General features: G+C 36.9%; 1 protein-coding gene across 1 annotated transcript; it reads left to right on the top strand.

Annotated features, from left to right (window-relative positions):
* Nucleotides 1-9152: 9152 nt before the first annotated feature.
* On the top strand, nucleotides 9153-15944 carry LOC108666763. Its single transcript, XM_047881476.1, has 5 exons — nucleotides 9153-9314; nucleotides 12941-13049; nucleotides 13487-13576; nucleotides 14369-14591; nucleotides 15158-15944. Exons 2-5 carry the CDS (start codon nucleotides 12943-12945, stop codon nucleotides 15266-15268), a joined length of 531 nt encoding a protein of 176 aa, XP_047737432.1. The 5' UTR covers nucleotides 9153-9314; nucleotides 12941-12942; the 3' UTR covers nucleotides 15269-15944.
* The last annotated feature ends 111 nt before the right edge of the window (nucleotides 15945-16055 follow it).

Below are 16055 nucleotides of genomic sequence, written 5' to 3' on the forward strand. Positions count from 1 at the left end.
CTGCAGTAGCGAAATGGCAGTCATGCTGGCTCCAATTGTCAGTTTCGTGTTGTGATTGATGTTGCCTTTATGAACAAAGTCCTGAGCCAAGGCCACCAGTCAGGATAATTAGTTAAATTTCAGGTCATACAACTAATCACTTCTTTATTATGTGGACACAAAAGTGTTGAATCAAAAATCACGATTTTTAAAAATTATACGTAAGATACAATAATGCTTACGGTTTTTTATTTCCGTGAACTAAAATTTAGGTTTGAGTAATTAGAAAACAGAATAGTTAATGCTTTAATAATGATCATGAACGAATGTAACTACATTAAAACAGTAAATTTAGAGGCTTTTAGTTATCTTAAAGTTTGTTTAATTGAATCAAAATCGTAATATTAATTATTGTCTTTGGTTTCAACTAGAGACATAGAATTAAGATAGGATAGGATGAGTAGTGTTGAAAAATGGATGTATAATGTTACTTCAACAGGTGATTATGCAATTCCAGTCTGTACTGATAACAACTCAACAGCAAATAATGGAACAAAGAAATAACTTAAGACATTCGATTTCACATATACTATAGATGTCCAGCATTTAAATGTTAAACTCATTCCGTATATTTTTTAGTGCTACAGTTATTAAAAGCTTAGACTAGATAACGATAGGACTTATCCCTGGTGTTGTTGTAGGTGAGGTTAGGTGTCGTAAGTTTATTGTGTCTGGCCTGAAAGGAAAACGACTTGATTAGTTAATGTTTGTTTCTCATTGCTTTTACAATTGACTTTTGATTTGTTATTTCTAATGCTATTCGTTTGAATGAGTCATAATAATAAATAATAATACCAATAGCGGTTTCAGCGTTTATTAGTCCATAGGCCTGCCGCCGATTCTTAACATCGCAGAACATCCACAGCTTGTTGCGGTCTCGAACCCGCAATTCACTGCTACAATTTTTGCTGTGCTTAACCGCCCGGCCTCCTCGCCGATTCTGACCAGAAACTGGCGCACAGAGCTGGGATCGAACCCGCGCCTCTCTGCGCCAATCCTGGTACTCTGAACTTTAACTACTGGGCCACCCTGCATCAACCGCAGTCATGCCGTAATTAAAAACACTGTGGCATTATTTCCACTAAATATAGTGCTCGAAGTCCGTCAGCTTGGCATAATTGAATTCAGTTAAAAAATAAAGTTTTTCATTAATTGGTAAAGAGCCTTTATTTATTATTTATTAATTAATTCAATAGGATAGAATGGAATATAATAGAATATAGTAGAATAAAATAAAATAAATAGATTAAAATATAATAGACTATGACAACAAAGCATACTTCGTTTATCGGCAAAAAATTAAAATAAAGAAGAGATTTTATCGAATACACACGCCCGACATAAAAACACTTCCTCCAAATTGTTTCATTATTTCTAAATCGCGAAGGAGCAAACGAGGTTTAAAATTAGAAGTTAATGTAACTGTATGAATTGCTTGGGACTTCCATACATATTTCCCATTCAAATGAAAGGCCTCCAGTAATTTTTTTCTTTTTTCCCGCCCACGCGGCCGCACTTTTGTCTCATGAACGGACCATCAACTGCAGCTGCTGATGCAACTCAATTGATTCCCTCTATTTTATAACGAATTTAGAGGGCAGCATAGGCCTGGTTATGAGGAGGCTGATTACCATGACCACATCGCGTGGTCCTATGAGGAAGGCAGGCTTATAATGCTCTCACTATACGCGAAGAAATAAAGTTTACGCGAAATAATATCCATGTATTACTGTGTTTGATTAACGGGTCTTATATTAAGCGTAGTTGAAAATATTTTCTCGATATAAGTATTTCAGCGAGCCAATCATTCGAAATCACTTAATTTTCTTTACCACAAACACAACCTTATGAATCAACTATAAATTTTTAATTGCTTAGTCAGTATGAGTGCGTTACATAAATTTAAGAATGTTACAAGGATTACAACTTACCACAAGCAAAAAAAAAAAAAAAAACATCCAAAGCTTAACCGATGCTTGGTCTGGACATTTCTGAGTACACGTAATACTTACCAGGACACGCAGAACTCATTAACCAGAGTGCAACACTAGCTACAAGTTTGGCATGAGAAACGATCAATCGAGCTCCATGCTGACCGCTATGTCGTCCATGTATTCACAGTGTGAGTAAGCATGAGTATAACATAACTTCAGGAACAATAATTATCAAGAGACACCACTAGTGGTATTCACAGTGTGAGTAAGCATGAGTGTAACATAACTTCAGGAACAATAATTATCAAGAGAAACCACTAGTGGTATTCACAGTGTGAGTAAGTATGAGTGTAACATAACTTCTAGAACAAATATAATAATAAAGAGACACTCCAAGTGCGATAAAAACTAGCGATGTCAATTGGAAGCCGACATGATAAGCCACGATCACTCAGGAGATTAGAGATTATACGAGAAAGAACTTCGATGAATTTGTCTTCCGAATGTGCAACTAATTTGGCCAGCTGTATTTCGTGAGTCAGGCTCATTTACTTTCATGTGGTCAATCATATTCGGGTTAATTTATGTCAAGAATCTCTAACTGGATATTATATCCAATGTTAATCAACTTGCTCCTGTTACATCATTTTTGCTACAGATGCAAACTCTGCGTCGTGGTTTGACTTATGAAATGAAAGGCAACGAAGAGCGTAATGAAAGGATACGGTAGATTCCTTAACACTTATTTGACGCATTTTGTTATTACGGCTCTATGATAATTTTGGGATTTGTTAACCATAAATAAATAGTAATTTCCCCTCAACGACAATTGAACTGACATTGCATTTAGTTCGCTGAATAGAAGTTTAAACTCAGTAGAATCATAGTAGTGCAAAAAACTGGATAAGTTGAGGACCTTTTACTGCAAAGTTCTGTTTTAATTTTGTTTCTAAGATATACCGTTTCTACCTGCAAGGTTGACAACATAAATGCAACGTCGATTGTTAAAGCATTGAAATATTCTGTTATGCATTCTTATGTAGCACTGAAACATTCTTATATAAACCTTGCGTCGTATATCTCTGTTATACATTTTCAATTATGAAATTATGAAAGGTGCAACGAACTTCGCGGATTAAATCTATCCATTATGCAACCAACGGATATGTGCAGAAGAAAGACAAAGAATTTTATCAACTTGAGTATTCAAGAAAATATATAATATTTGAAATATATATTTCAAAGGCCTTAGCTCAATATGTAGTTATAACCTCTGACTTATTTATCAGCCCAATGCTTAATTAAAACCTATTTGGCATGTGCTTCAGTAATGAACATGAATTTATAAACAAACGGATGAAGTTGTGTTGATATGCTGGAAAATTTTCCGTGTATCAAAAATTTTTGATTCCGCATTCTGCATCCGCGCAAATTACTCACCTTTACTATTTACGAAGAAGAACGATCTTATTCTTCTTCAGTATTTCAGTCCAGGAGATTGAATGGCTGATCGTCCAACCTTAAATTTGAAATGAAATAAAATAAAATGGCAGTAAAACCATGCACAGTGATGCTGTGTCTGAATCTAATCCACTTGTTGATATAATTTAGTTTGCAGGTGCTGGGAAATTATTAAATGGGCAATGCTTTATTAGAAACAATGCTAGTCTCATGGTTGCATTAATATCTAAGGAGTTTTTCATGTTGACAGATCTGGCTATGTACATGCGTTAGGTGGTTTGGAAAATATGACTTCCGAGATATTTCATGCCATTTCGGATGAAATTCATTCTAGCAGCAAAAATATTAACAAAATTTATATTTTGAAATTTATTCATACATAAATAGATCTAATACTGTTGTTAATTTCATAGCTGCCCTAGAGATCATACAAGAAAAACACAAATTTTATGTCATGCGGGGAAAATTTGAAATTAACAGCTGCTACCTAATAGCTGAAGCAACATTTTTGATGAGTTATGCACGAATTTCACGAAGCACCAATTTCTGAACATCATTTTAACATAATTTTTTAAATTTTAAATGCTCCCACATGACGTCAGTTGATTAGGTACATTACGGATGCGATGTATTGACACAACTTGTAAATTCGATCAATGTTGGGCAATGGAGCATCAGCCAATTTATTTTCGCAAAATTTAAACAAAGCTTCCAGTGTGTAGGGTCTGATAAGTTTATTTAACTTAAAGACATTATTTCTGCCTGCAAAGAAAAGTTATCCTAAAATCTATCTGGCATTTCCCGCGCTCACATGACAGTGATAAATAAATTCCGGACTTGATCAGAGAAATAGCTTGTATATTCATTTGGCCTAATTTACAATAGATTCTTTGTACTGGTATTTATATTTATAACAGTAAAAAAATTATCGATGGCCTCTAATAAATTTCATGAAAATTAGAAATAAGTCTGCGCAATAATGTAATGACTTCAAAATTAAAGGTAAAGAAAAATGGATGAAAGAACAATCAGATGATCAGCGGATTTTATAAGTTTTTTACAACTTAACTTTTGTCGTTCATTTTAAAAAAAATATCATTTGCATATTTTAAAATTTTCTTATGTCCACCATTCAGATTATGGCTCTACTAATTTTAACTTGCACTCACTTCTAAAGATTAGGATTCTAGGCTAACAATTGGATTGCTCTTGGTTAAAAACTTAGAGGAAAATGCGACAGGATTTTTTGTTCCATAATGATGCTTAAGAAACTTCAAAATGCTCATTAATACGGGTTGCTCAATCACTATTAATTGCTTAACTCATAAACAGAGAACAGAATATATAGTGTACTTCAAGTGAAGTAAATATGTTGGAGATTCTAGCACGTGTCGCAGCCGGGAAGACGGTTGACACGAGGACGTTACTAGAGAAAATATGCGTGTAGCAGACGTGACAAGAGTCGACTGAGCTGTAGCGCAAACTGTGACCTGTGACCTGCAGGTGCGTGGTACGGCACTGACTGAGCTGTAGCCCACGCCCTGACCTGTGACCTGCAGGTGCGTGGTACGGCACTGACTGAGCTGTAGCCCGCGCCCTGACCTGTGACCTGCAGGTGCGTGGTTCGGCACTGACTGAGCTGTAGCCCACGCCCTGACCTGTGACCTGCAGGTGCGTGGTACGGCACTGACTGAGCTGTAGCGCGCACTGTGACCTGTGACCTGCAGGTGCGTGGTAAGGCAATGACTGAGCTGTAGCGCGCACTGTGACCTGTGACCTACAGGTGCGTGGTACGGCACTGACTGAGCTGTAGCGCTAAACAAAAAACTAAGATTAATTTTTCGAAAATTTTGAGTAGTTAAAACTTTTCGGGTCATAGCCTCATCACTACTTACTCTGTGCTTTATTTGGGGTGACGCGTCATGCAGTTTTAACGTGTACATTTGAGGTGAAACTAATATCGCCCACGCTGCTTCACTTCACCCCTTTTTTTGAGAATCTTCAGCAGTTTGACACTTGACTCCATGAGCGCAACTCCCATGGTGCTACTGTGACTTCACGTCAGTTTATATTTCCTTGTGGGATCTTCATTGATACGCCACCGAGATGTGCAGCCTCGAACCTGTCTATTATCCATGGAGTAAAAGCTTAATTTGGAAGCCTCGCCCGAGTACGGTTGGAATTTGGATGTGAGCATTGGGCACGTGCTGGATTTGGTGTTGTCAGCACTACGATGACCTCCTCCGGCACTTCTGGTTACTACGTTGGCTACGACTACGTTTTTGGCCCCGGCAACATCTGCGCGGGGGGTACCAGCCGCTGGACCAGCTACGCACCGACGTTCACCGAGGGATTTTTTAGCACTTCAGGTACGTCACCCCACTTTCGTAGGCACGGAGTGGGTGGTGATGAGGTGCTAAATCCTGTTCCCTTTCTTATGACCGAACAAAGAATAAGCCCGTAATTATAAATTTTGCAACTTTTCCATAAAACATTGATTGAATTATCAACTTTATTGCAATAATAACCTTAAAGCTTATACAAACGTGTGGTAAACCCTTTTTAAGAACTCGAAAACCTTTTTGCTACGATGCGCATCCTTTTCTCACCTTGTCTGGAAAAGGACCCTTTTCGCAATGAGCCCTTTTTAACGTCAAAGCATTTTTTTCATGATCTCTGTAATCACCGTTTCGTTTTTGATTGTTCAGGATTTACGGGTTGGGCAGACGCGGAAGCAAGGCGCAACTCTATTGATACTTCACTCACACACAGTGAAGTGGAGTCACTACCGCAAATTTTGGAGGCAGTATCGAGCAAGTTTAGGGATGATGGCATTAATGTCATCTAGTAATTTTTCACTGAAGAAAAGACTATTTGAACCTTGCTTGTAATCGTGTTTTGTTTGACCTCACTTCCTTTTGATTAGTTTCCTCGCTTTCCAAAGTTTTGTCCAAGCGCATACTGTGACCTGTGACCTACAGGTGCGTAGCACGGTACTCGAGATGCCGTTTCCAATCTCTACGACATTTAGTTAATACTTTACGTGCTACGTATTTATTGCGATGCTCAGTTAGCACGATCGCAAAGGATGCATAGAAGCCGATGACTAATATTTTCGGTTTAAATTGAACTTACGAAGGGCAAAAATGCAAAACTAAAACAAAAATAAAACAATTTCAGTGATGATTCTATTATATGCAGAAGAAAGATGCAGAAACGAGACAAATCTTATATTTTAATGCGGAGCATTCTCCTAAGTTCCAGTCACTAGTAACTCTTGCACGCTATGATCTCAGCGTTAAGGAAATATTCTCACCCACGAACGCCTAAGCCAACGCCGCCGTTGGAGTGCGTTGTGGCTGACACCACCTGTGGGAGCTGTTATTCCTGACGAGGTCAATAGCGGCCAATGCTAAAATGCGAAATTCTTCTCAAGTGGCGTCTTGTGGCTTTGAGCAATGGCCGCCATCTTGCTAGATCGACATTTCAAGGGCCTGGAGCTTCACGAGACCAAGTTTGTGCATAAATTCGGACATACAAGGTAACAGAATTGCCTTGCCACTTTAAATTGACCACTGAGAAGACATGGGAATCAATGTTTTATTTTACGTCTGACATGTGGTTAATAGGGTATTTCTGAAATCATTCATACTCACAAAATCTACTTTAATTTACAAATAGCTAATGATTCTGGTTGAGGATTTTTATGTTACATTTGCAGGATGGAATTGTGATACTAAATGAGATGAAAAGAAAAGAAGGAAGAGAAGGCAGGAAATAACATGTCATCCACCCGATCGCTGAAATGCTTAGAGCGGGTAAAGCAATAAGCTTCGTTCACGCAACTTCCCATGTTAAAACAACATCAGTAATAAAAACATACATGCAAATTCAACTTAGACGAGCGTCTACTGAATGCAAGCACATTATTTGACAAACCTGGATATATTTATTGTATGGAATTTATTGCTTTGGTGCATTGAATTTATTATTTAATTTATTTATTGTATTGAATTGTATTGAATGCATATGTAATGAATTAGTAGTATTGGCACAGCAACAAACAATGAATGTATGCTCCAAATGTAAGGTCAGTTGACAATTAACAAATTATTGGTGTATTCGATGCTAATTTTCCAATACATTATAGCGTCTTTTACAACAATGCAATAAAAATTGGCCAGTTACTTGATCTATAAATTCTCTGCTGATGTTCAATAAACTCTGAGTACATCTTACAAAAATGTCCTCATTTCTCATCCTATTCGAGCCGCTGAGAAATAGGATTAAAAACGCACTGAAATAAAATATGTCTTTCTTGTTGCTTATTTGTTCCACAAACAACTTTCTATTATGAGTATAAACAAATTCCACATAATTTCGTTTTGCACTCATTATTCATATTAATAACAAACATCATTTAATAAAATAACTGAAAATATAAATAACTCCTACTGAAAAATGTTCAATATGAGACTTCTTAGATGAAAATTCTGAGAATTTCGTAACTTTTCACCCTTCGATACACGGCATAACAATTAGTAAAGGCTGCATTCATCGAAATTTGAAAGATTTTTATTGATTTATGTAAGAGTTAATAGTACGGACTCCAAAACCGTTTATTGGGAGTCTTCTAAGCCATTAATTCCATCGTCAAATATTCACTGACATGCAATAAAAGCGATAGATATTCCAGGCCATTTTCACAGTCCGAAATATCATTCTGCTAATAAGGTAGGTTGAATGCTCGCATTATTGAATATTTTAATGTTTTCAGAGAATGTCAGCATGGAAATTTTAACATTTCATACTATATATTCGAGGAGTGTAAAATAATCTTCACTGAAGACGATCCGCAAATGATTTAGGCTAACGGAATTCCGGAGTAACATTTCGTCACAATACAGACATTGATTTCATCAATAGCAAAAAGATCGATTAAAAATATGCCGTTAGGTCCAAAATAGTTTTAAAAATTCTCGGATAATGTAGCATCCTTTTCAAAATGCAACGCTTAGGATCCCATATTTATTTGCAGGCACCGAATTATGGAGTTTCATTGTATTTGTTTCTTACATATTTTCGTGACCGGAGCGACCCGGGAGATAATGCAGCCGAGCAGGACAATGAGCGCCAAATATTTCCGGCATAAATCCAGGTTTTAAAGCCTTTCATAATGATTAAGGAACAAATATCCTCTCATAGCACCGCCCACAGCCTCATCTCGAGCGAGTATAAATAAGAGCAGGTGAGGGGAGATGAGGACATTCACGTCACAGCCGTTCAGCTGACCTGAGCGAGCGGCTCCTTCTGAGGGTTGCGTTAAAATTCCTTGCGGATACAATTTTTCCTATTGTGACTGTTGTTGGCACGTTGCTTTAGAGGACGCAGTTTCTGACTATTTAGAAAGCCAATGAGCAGCCTCCAATGTATTATTTTATGCATTATTCACGAGTTTGGATAAACATTTGTCTTCAAAGGAATTTTTTTCCCGTGAAATTTATTGCTCCGTTTGTTAACTGCAATTGTCTCAGTCTGGACAAACATATTTCCTATAAATTCGGTTCAATAATTGAACAAAAATATATTTTCTAAAACATAGTCATATTTTAGTCAAATTCAGCAATCACTCGCTTTTTTTTTAATAAAATTGCATAAAAGAATTTTATAACTAATCTAACTAAACAAAATATCACCTTTCATTTTCCCTCAGAACATTGGTAAAAATTTACCATTATCGAGAAATTAGCAGCAAATTCCATAGTTTTTAATATTCTTTTCAGGATTCTGTGTTAACCATCGTTTCTTTATCGTATTAAATACAAATTCAATAATCATCCATTTCAACGCAACGCAGCAGCAGCCACAGCAAAATAACAGGTGGGATTTACAACAACAACTGAGGAAAAGTCAAGAGGTGGCTCAGAGTAAGCAGAAGCGCTAATTTTTTTAGACATGTTACCAATCTGTTGTGCAATGAATTTTTGTCTTGTTACCGGCATCGAAAACTGGCATAGCGTTGATACCGGTACGGGTAAAATAGCTCACCGTTGATACCAGCAAGGGTAAACTAGCTCACCGTTGATACCGGCAAGGGTAAACTAGCTCACCGTTGATACCGGCACGATAATAGGCACTAAGTTAAAAAATTTATCGAATTTTTATACCTATTAATTATTTCACACAAATGCTATATGGACTTTGTACGAATTATCGATTTATTTGAAACAAAAGCAACTGAAGCATATTGATGAATGGCGTACATATCAGAAATAATTTCTGAAACTTCAATTCAATGATCAATTTCAAAATTCTCATAAAAAGGACTTTTTGGGTCAAGTTTGAAACTAGGGATTCAAATTTTGTATTTTATAATTTATGAGAAATCTGTTTTAAAATGTACGCCTTGAAGTCAGTCCAGGTTACAGTCAGGCGGACCATAAAGTGCGGATAAACTGTCACAAACGCTTTTTTGATCAATATCGTTGCTTTAATTCTTCTTTATTTTTATTTAGATTTTTTTTATTTATTTTTTTTTATTTATTTTTAAACTCACATTCATTCTTGTACACCAAGCACACTTGCTGAGTGCTTGCCAGTTGCACTTTGTTCGTTCGCAGTGGAGCCAAAAAGCAGACATTTTCTTGTTAAACATTTTCTTCTTAGGCCATACATGAAACTCGTCCCGAACTCCTTAACCATAAAAGCCTCCCCATTTCGTCTTGTTAAGACTTCGCAGGGCTTATGCGGCTAGTGCCTCTTTCACCTCCCCAACTTTAATACCAACGAACATATTTGTGATGTAATTATCACTTACAAGTAAGCTTTTATTCAGAAAATACGTCCGCAATTTGTGTTTAATTATTGGTAAACACTAAGTTAATATTGCATTCCACTTTGACTTGGCTTTGCGTGAAGAATAGGGGTATACTAAAAATATTTTAGTCTCAAATAACCTGCCAACCAATATGCAAATAATATCTAGATTTCAAAATTTTAAGGCCGGTAGTGTAGCGAAATATTTGTGAGCATCATATTTGATTCCTAAAATGAAGTTAGGATCGAATTGCCACACCGAAGTCTACGGAAAACAAAACCAGGATTCAAATTACTTTTTCAGGCAGACAAAAGCCCACACGCAGCAATTAGGGTCAGATGCAGTGGTTTGAACGTAGGTTCGTCAAAAGTAGACGATAAATAAATACGATTCTTAGTTAAAATGGATCAGTTGAGCTATTATTTACCATATTTAAAGCTTGCAGATCTGATTTCACAATTAAATTTATTATTTAGAATAGGATGTAAAAATAGGAACTATTCACGTTACTGAGCAGAACCGAATGAGATGTGAGAAGCTCAGCATTTTAAACACAAGCTTACCAGAAATATAATACTTTTGATTCCAATGTATCTATGGAACTAGACCGCCACAATTGAATACGATGCAAGTAAAAACATTATGCTCTTGAAAAGATTATTCATCTTATTTTCTACAGCTTGTTTAATTTAATTATGAATCCATTCAAATCTTGGATTCAATTACATTTTAAATTTCGATCTAAAATTAAATGATTCCCACTGACAAACGTGTTTTCCCAAATTCGACAAAATAAAAAAGTCGTACATTATTGCCACTGGAGCATAAACTTTAGTTTAAAATGAGTCTGCTCATTCTAGAAATACGGTATTCGGATTCACTTGAATTTCACGCCGTGTGTAATAAATGATGTACACTTGTTCAAATATTCTGGTATCAAATTATCCAAAAAAGTAATTAAAGGCAAATAAAAAATCCTTACAAGTGGTAGTCCATTGAAAGCAAACAAGCGTCGCGCTCAGTTCACCGAGCGCCAAACAAGAATGAAATTCTCAGGCACAGATTAGTTTCCTGGTAACCTAATGAGGTAACTCGTTAAACAGCCGGACTTGTTTGATGTGTGGGCCCTTCAGAACTCTAATTTGATCATACAAATCGATCGAATTTCACATTGAATTTTATAACTCGAGGCTTGATTGCGTGCGATCAAAAAGGGCTAAGTCTAATTCACGGGATTCAATACTTGCGATCATAGAAAGATAAATTTATTTAATAAATCAACCAGGACGGGATTTTGAATTAAAATTTTGAACGGGCATTTGAGCGGTTAAATCTTATCCTATGATCTGCTGGAATATAAATTTGAAAAAATGTGAGCAAATAATAGAATAAATGCTAAAATGAATTCATTTTTCTTTATTGAATTAGTTACCGGCAAGCCAATATATCTATAATTATACAATAAATATTTTACTCATAGACTATAAATATGAAGCGTTTTTTCAAACTAAGATGAAAACTGAATTTATAGTGTTAGGCTCTTGATTGAACCAGAAAGAAGCCTATACAACCCATCGTAAATTAACAATGTTAATGTACGCGTTAATTGGCTCTATGGGACGTGATGGTAGCTAACTTAAATATATTTAATATTGAACGTATATCTGCGGTGGCAGATAAGACGGCTGATGGATCGCTGGACACGGCAGCACTAATTGCTAGGGCCGCCTGCGCGTCGTGCCTCCACTGCACGGTCACGAATATTCGTTCATTATGTGGGAACACGAATATGTGCGACAGAGGGTGAGGGCTCACTGCGAGGGAACACAAAAATAAGTGCCAGAGGAAGAAGGTTCACTGAGATGGAACACGATTATGCACTACACGACTACAGGATGAAGGGGTTCACTGTTCACGGCATGCGGGCACGAAATTGCACTTCACTGAGCAGGAACACGAATACGGCTTCCACTTATTTGCGCTTAACGAATAGCCTTGATAGGAAAAGTGGTTTTTCTCTACAAGAACACGAATATGCGATTCATAAATATGCACCTTAGAAAAGAAAGTCAACTATGCGGGAGCACAAATATGTGGTACGTTAGGTGAAATGATTGCGGTATGCATGAACCGATGTTCGGAAATACACTTCATATTACCTTTTTCAATCCTTCCTTTTCACTCCCTCCTCTCTTTTCCAGCCCCTCTCTCTTTACTTCCTGACTCTATTCTACAAACCACGCTCCAACAGTCCATTGTCCCTCATTAACCTCTAGTTGTTCTTTCATTCTATTCCACCCACAAAGTTATTCCATTCTAGTCTTTAAAGTAAGTTCCTCCTCATAATGTCACCTAATTTAGATCATACACTCCTCCATTCCAACAACTTCAGTCCTCATCTTTCAACTCCCTATTCCTCTTCCCTTTTCCCCATTCATCTTCCAGCCCCCAAGAAGCCCACGCAGGCAAGGGGAATTTATTCCCATCATCAAATTACAGACTGCGAGCGCCTTCCCCTGGGGCCGCGCTAGTCTTTTCTCGCGCGATGGGCGATGACCTTTGTTTCAGGCTTCATTTTTATCCTGCTTCGTATTATACTATAAGCAGCAATGCTATGGAGTTTAAAAGTTGTTAATGTTTAAAGTACATATAACTTTAATGATATTCACTTTTGGATGACAATGTGCAGCGATGATGAAACAAGCTAAGGCAAGCCCGGTGCTGGTCTTGGCCCTGCTGGTGCTGGCATCGGCGTCTCTGCTACTGGACGTCGCTACCGCCTTCTCGCTCGACTGCAGGTCTCCGGCACTACATATATTTTACCTATGGACTATACATATGAAGCGTATTTATTCTAGGATGAAAACTGACTGTATTTATTCAATCGAATTCGTGTAGCCGGTTCTAGTTGATCTCGCACAGTACGTGAAGCAGCCATTATTTGATTTACTTCATTTACTTTGAGGAACGATTCGTTGGTATGCAATTAATTGTATTAGAATTCTTGAATCACTAAACAATCGCACATCAAAATTTATGGTTAAATAATTCAATTAATTTATCAATTTATTCAATTTATTTACGCATAAATTTAAACGTCGATTACAACACTAAATTGTTTCCGTTTCTAATGCCCTTATTTTCAAAAAATGAAAAAAGTTTAATCGTTAGTCAAGTCGGGTCGTGGAATTTATTCTAGAAAATTTTCACTTAACAAAGTTGTTTTAAATTCCAGGAAATTCGTGTTCGCTCCTCAGTGCCGCGGCATCGTCGCCAAGAGGGCTGCCTGGGAGCGGGGGGTCATGGCTCCCCCCGCTGACTACATGTGAGTCTCCCCCCCATCCCCCCACAGACGTCAACAAATATACACAGGATTTCACCAAGATTTGAAAGTAGAGAAAACGTCATTTAAATTCATTATAACTTCAATGAAAATGTTTTCATTGAAGATGAGATGAATTTATATGTCATTCTTTGCTTGTAAATTCTTGGCGAACATGCGATATAAGAATACTAATGATATCAGTATTTTTGTGAGACGTAAATTCTGCAGGATTTTTCCACATTTTCCTTGTTGGTTGAAACACTGAAGCAGGCCCTGCAGTATGGAGAAGTTCCCTTGAGTCTGATTGGTCGCCTAAATAAAAGAAATAGAAAGGCATTTGAATTCCTGTAAGAGAACTTGAAAGCATTTGAAAAATTCCAAGAAGAAAAGCTGTTCACATCCTGGAGCAAATCCTTCCACGGTGAAAAGTCTTGTTCGTTAAACGGGAAATGAATAGACAATACTGGGAGATGTGGAAGTTAGAAATCCCATGGATCTTTCCTAGATATTTAATTTATTGTCACGAAGATTTCATACTTCGAATTTGAGTGAAACTGTGTATTAATAATGATATAAGCGAATACGTGTTCGTTAAAGCAAGTCCAGGTCTAACCTACGAATAATTTAGACTGGATTTGAAGAGAATAAACCAAAGATCAGTAAAGATCACATCTATGTCGCCCGAGGTAACGATTTTCCCATCTCGTGCTATTGTATGTAATTCTTAGCTCATGTACCACAAACAATGGCCGACCGATGCTGGGCTAGAATAAAGCTTCACTTGCACCGCAGTTCCGCTGAGACTTTGCCGTCCCTGAAGCCGGCGCTGGAGGGGACGATCATAGACGTGGACGACGATGCGGCGTACAAGACGTACGAGGGCCTCGAGGACCTCAGGACTGCTGACGAAGAGGACGACATCGAGAACGAAGCCAGGGACGAAGCCAGGTTCTGGGCGAGCGCCAGAAAACAGATGGCTCGTATCAACCAACTCAGGCGGTTACAGAACGACAAAGTGAGCAGAACTTGTAATGGTAGTGTGATAATAACACTTTAAGTTAATGATTTTTAATTAGTGATTGAAAATTAAAATGAAATTATATAATCAATATAATAAAATAATTGGCGGACACAATTTCTTCCCTCGTTAAAATTATATGATGATACATAATTACCATCTCGATTAAAATCCCTATGATTAAATTATGTTTTCGATATGTGTTTTATAACCATTATGAATAATGTAACTCACTTTATTAATCTAAAGGAGTGAACGGATACTACCAACAATGATGTATGATTCAAAATTCTGAAATTGAAACGATAAGTGTTACTACAACACAAATTTAAGAAAATTTATTTACTAATTTATGGAATTTTGAAAATTTTCCTTGCCCAATCACGACAAAAGTATTTATAATATTGTTGTATACATTCTCTCGTAGGCGACCGACATCAGAGAACTAGCCATAATTTGTATGTCGCGCTCGTGTCATTGCATGCGTAATATCAATTCAAATAGTAATTTTTGGATTGAATTTAATTTATTAATTAGTACGATGCATATTATTTGTGCGGCAGGATGGCAGGCCGCAGAGATATGCACCTCACGTTGTCCGCACCCGCAGCACCAGCGGCCCCGTCCGCAAAACTGTCGTTCGTCCATCGTCTTCCGGCGCCGCCAACAACTAAATAAATTACTTTACCTTTATTCCATGAACAAAGTAAAGAACACATGCCTATTGCAAAACTTTATCTCAACAAAGTTGATGAAATGAGATAAAATTTGCTTAAAATTTTATTTAAAATTTAAGAGGAAAGTTAAGTGATCGTTTAGTGGAAACTAAGAAACAAATAAATCGTCACTCATCGACTGGTTTGAAGTTAAGATCAAAAATATATCTTACGTAATTAATTTGATTTCCTCGTTCTCTGTGGTTGAATCAAGACTATGTCTAGCAGATCTTTTCCCGTAAATATATTAATTTGTGTTATTTCAGCAATAATATATAATTTATTCTATATGAATTTTTAGAGATCTTTTCAGAACCTTTTTAAGTCTTGATCAAATTTCTATGCCTAGTTATTTGAAAGTCACAGAGGTCACAAAATGTAAAAAGGCAGCGTGTGTCGTTTCATCAAATATCTAGTGAACAGAAAATTCATTTTAAAATATAGTGAGTAAAAGTAAAAAACGCTGGCAATAACGTTGACATGGATTTTAGAGGAAGCGGTTAATTTGGTCAATCGACAAGCTAAATAGGGTAAACGTATCCAATTTTTAGTAAAATGTATAAGTTTGTTTCCAAAGCACGTACTAGATATTTCAACAGCCAATAAAACAATGTTCAGAGCATTATGATGACTTTGCATTTTCAACCTGATACCAGTGGCAGTGATTTCATTTTCCCACACCCTGATACCACCAGTGTGTATTCAATGTCATTTAATGAATACTACATATAAACATTTTTGTGAG

This window comes from Hyalella azteca, unplaced genomic scaffold (assembly GCF_000764305.2).
Source record: "Hyalella azteca isolate HAZT.00-mixed unplaced genomic scaffold, Hazt_2.0.2 contig8066, whole genome shotgun sequence".
In the NCBI taxonomy this organism is placed as follows: Eukaryota; Metazoa; Arthropoda; class Malacostraca; order Amphipoda; family Hyalellidae; genus Hyalella; species Hyalella azteca.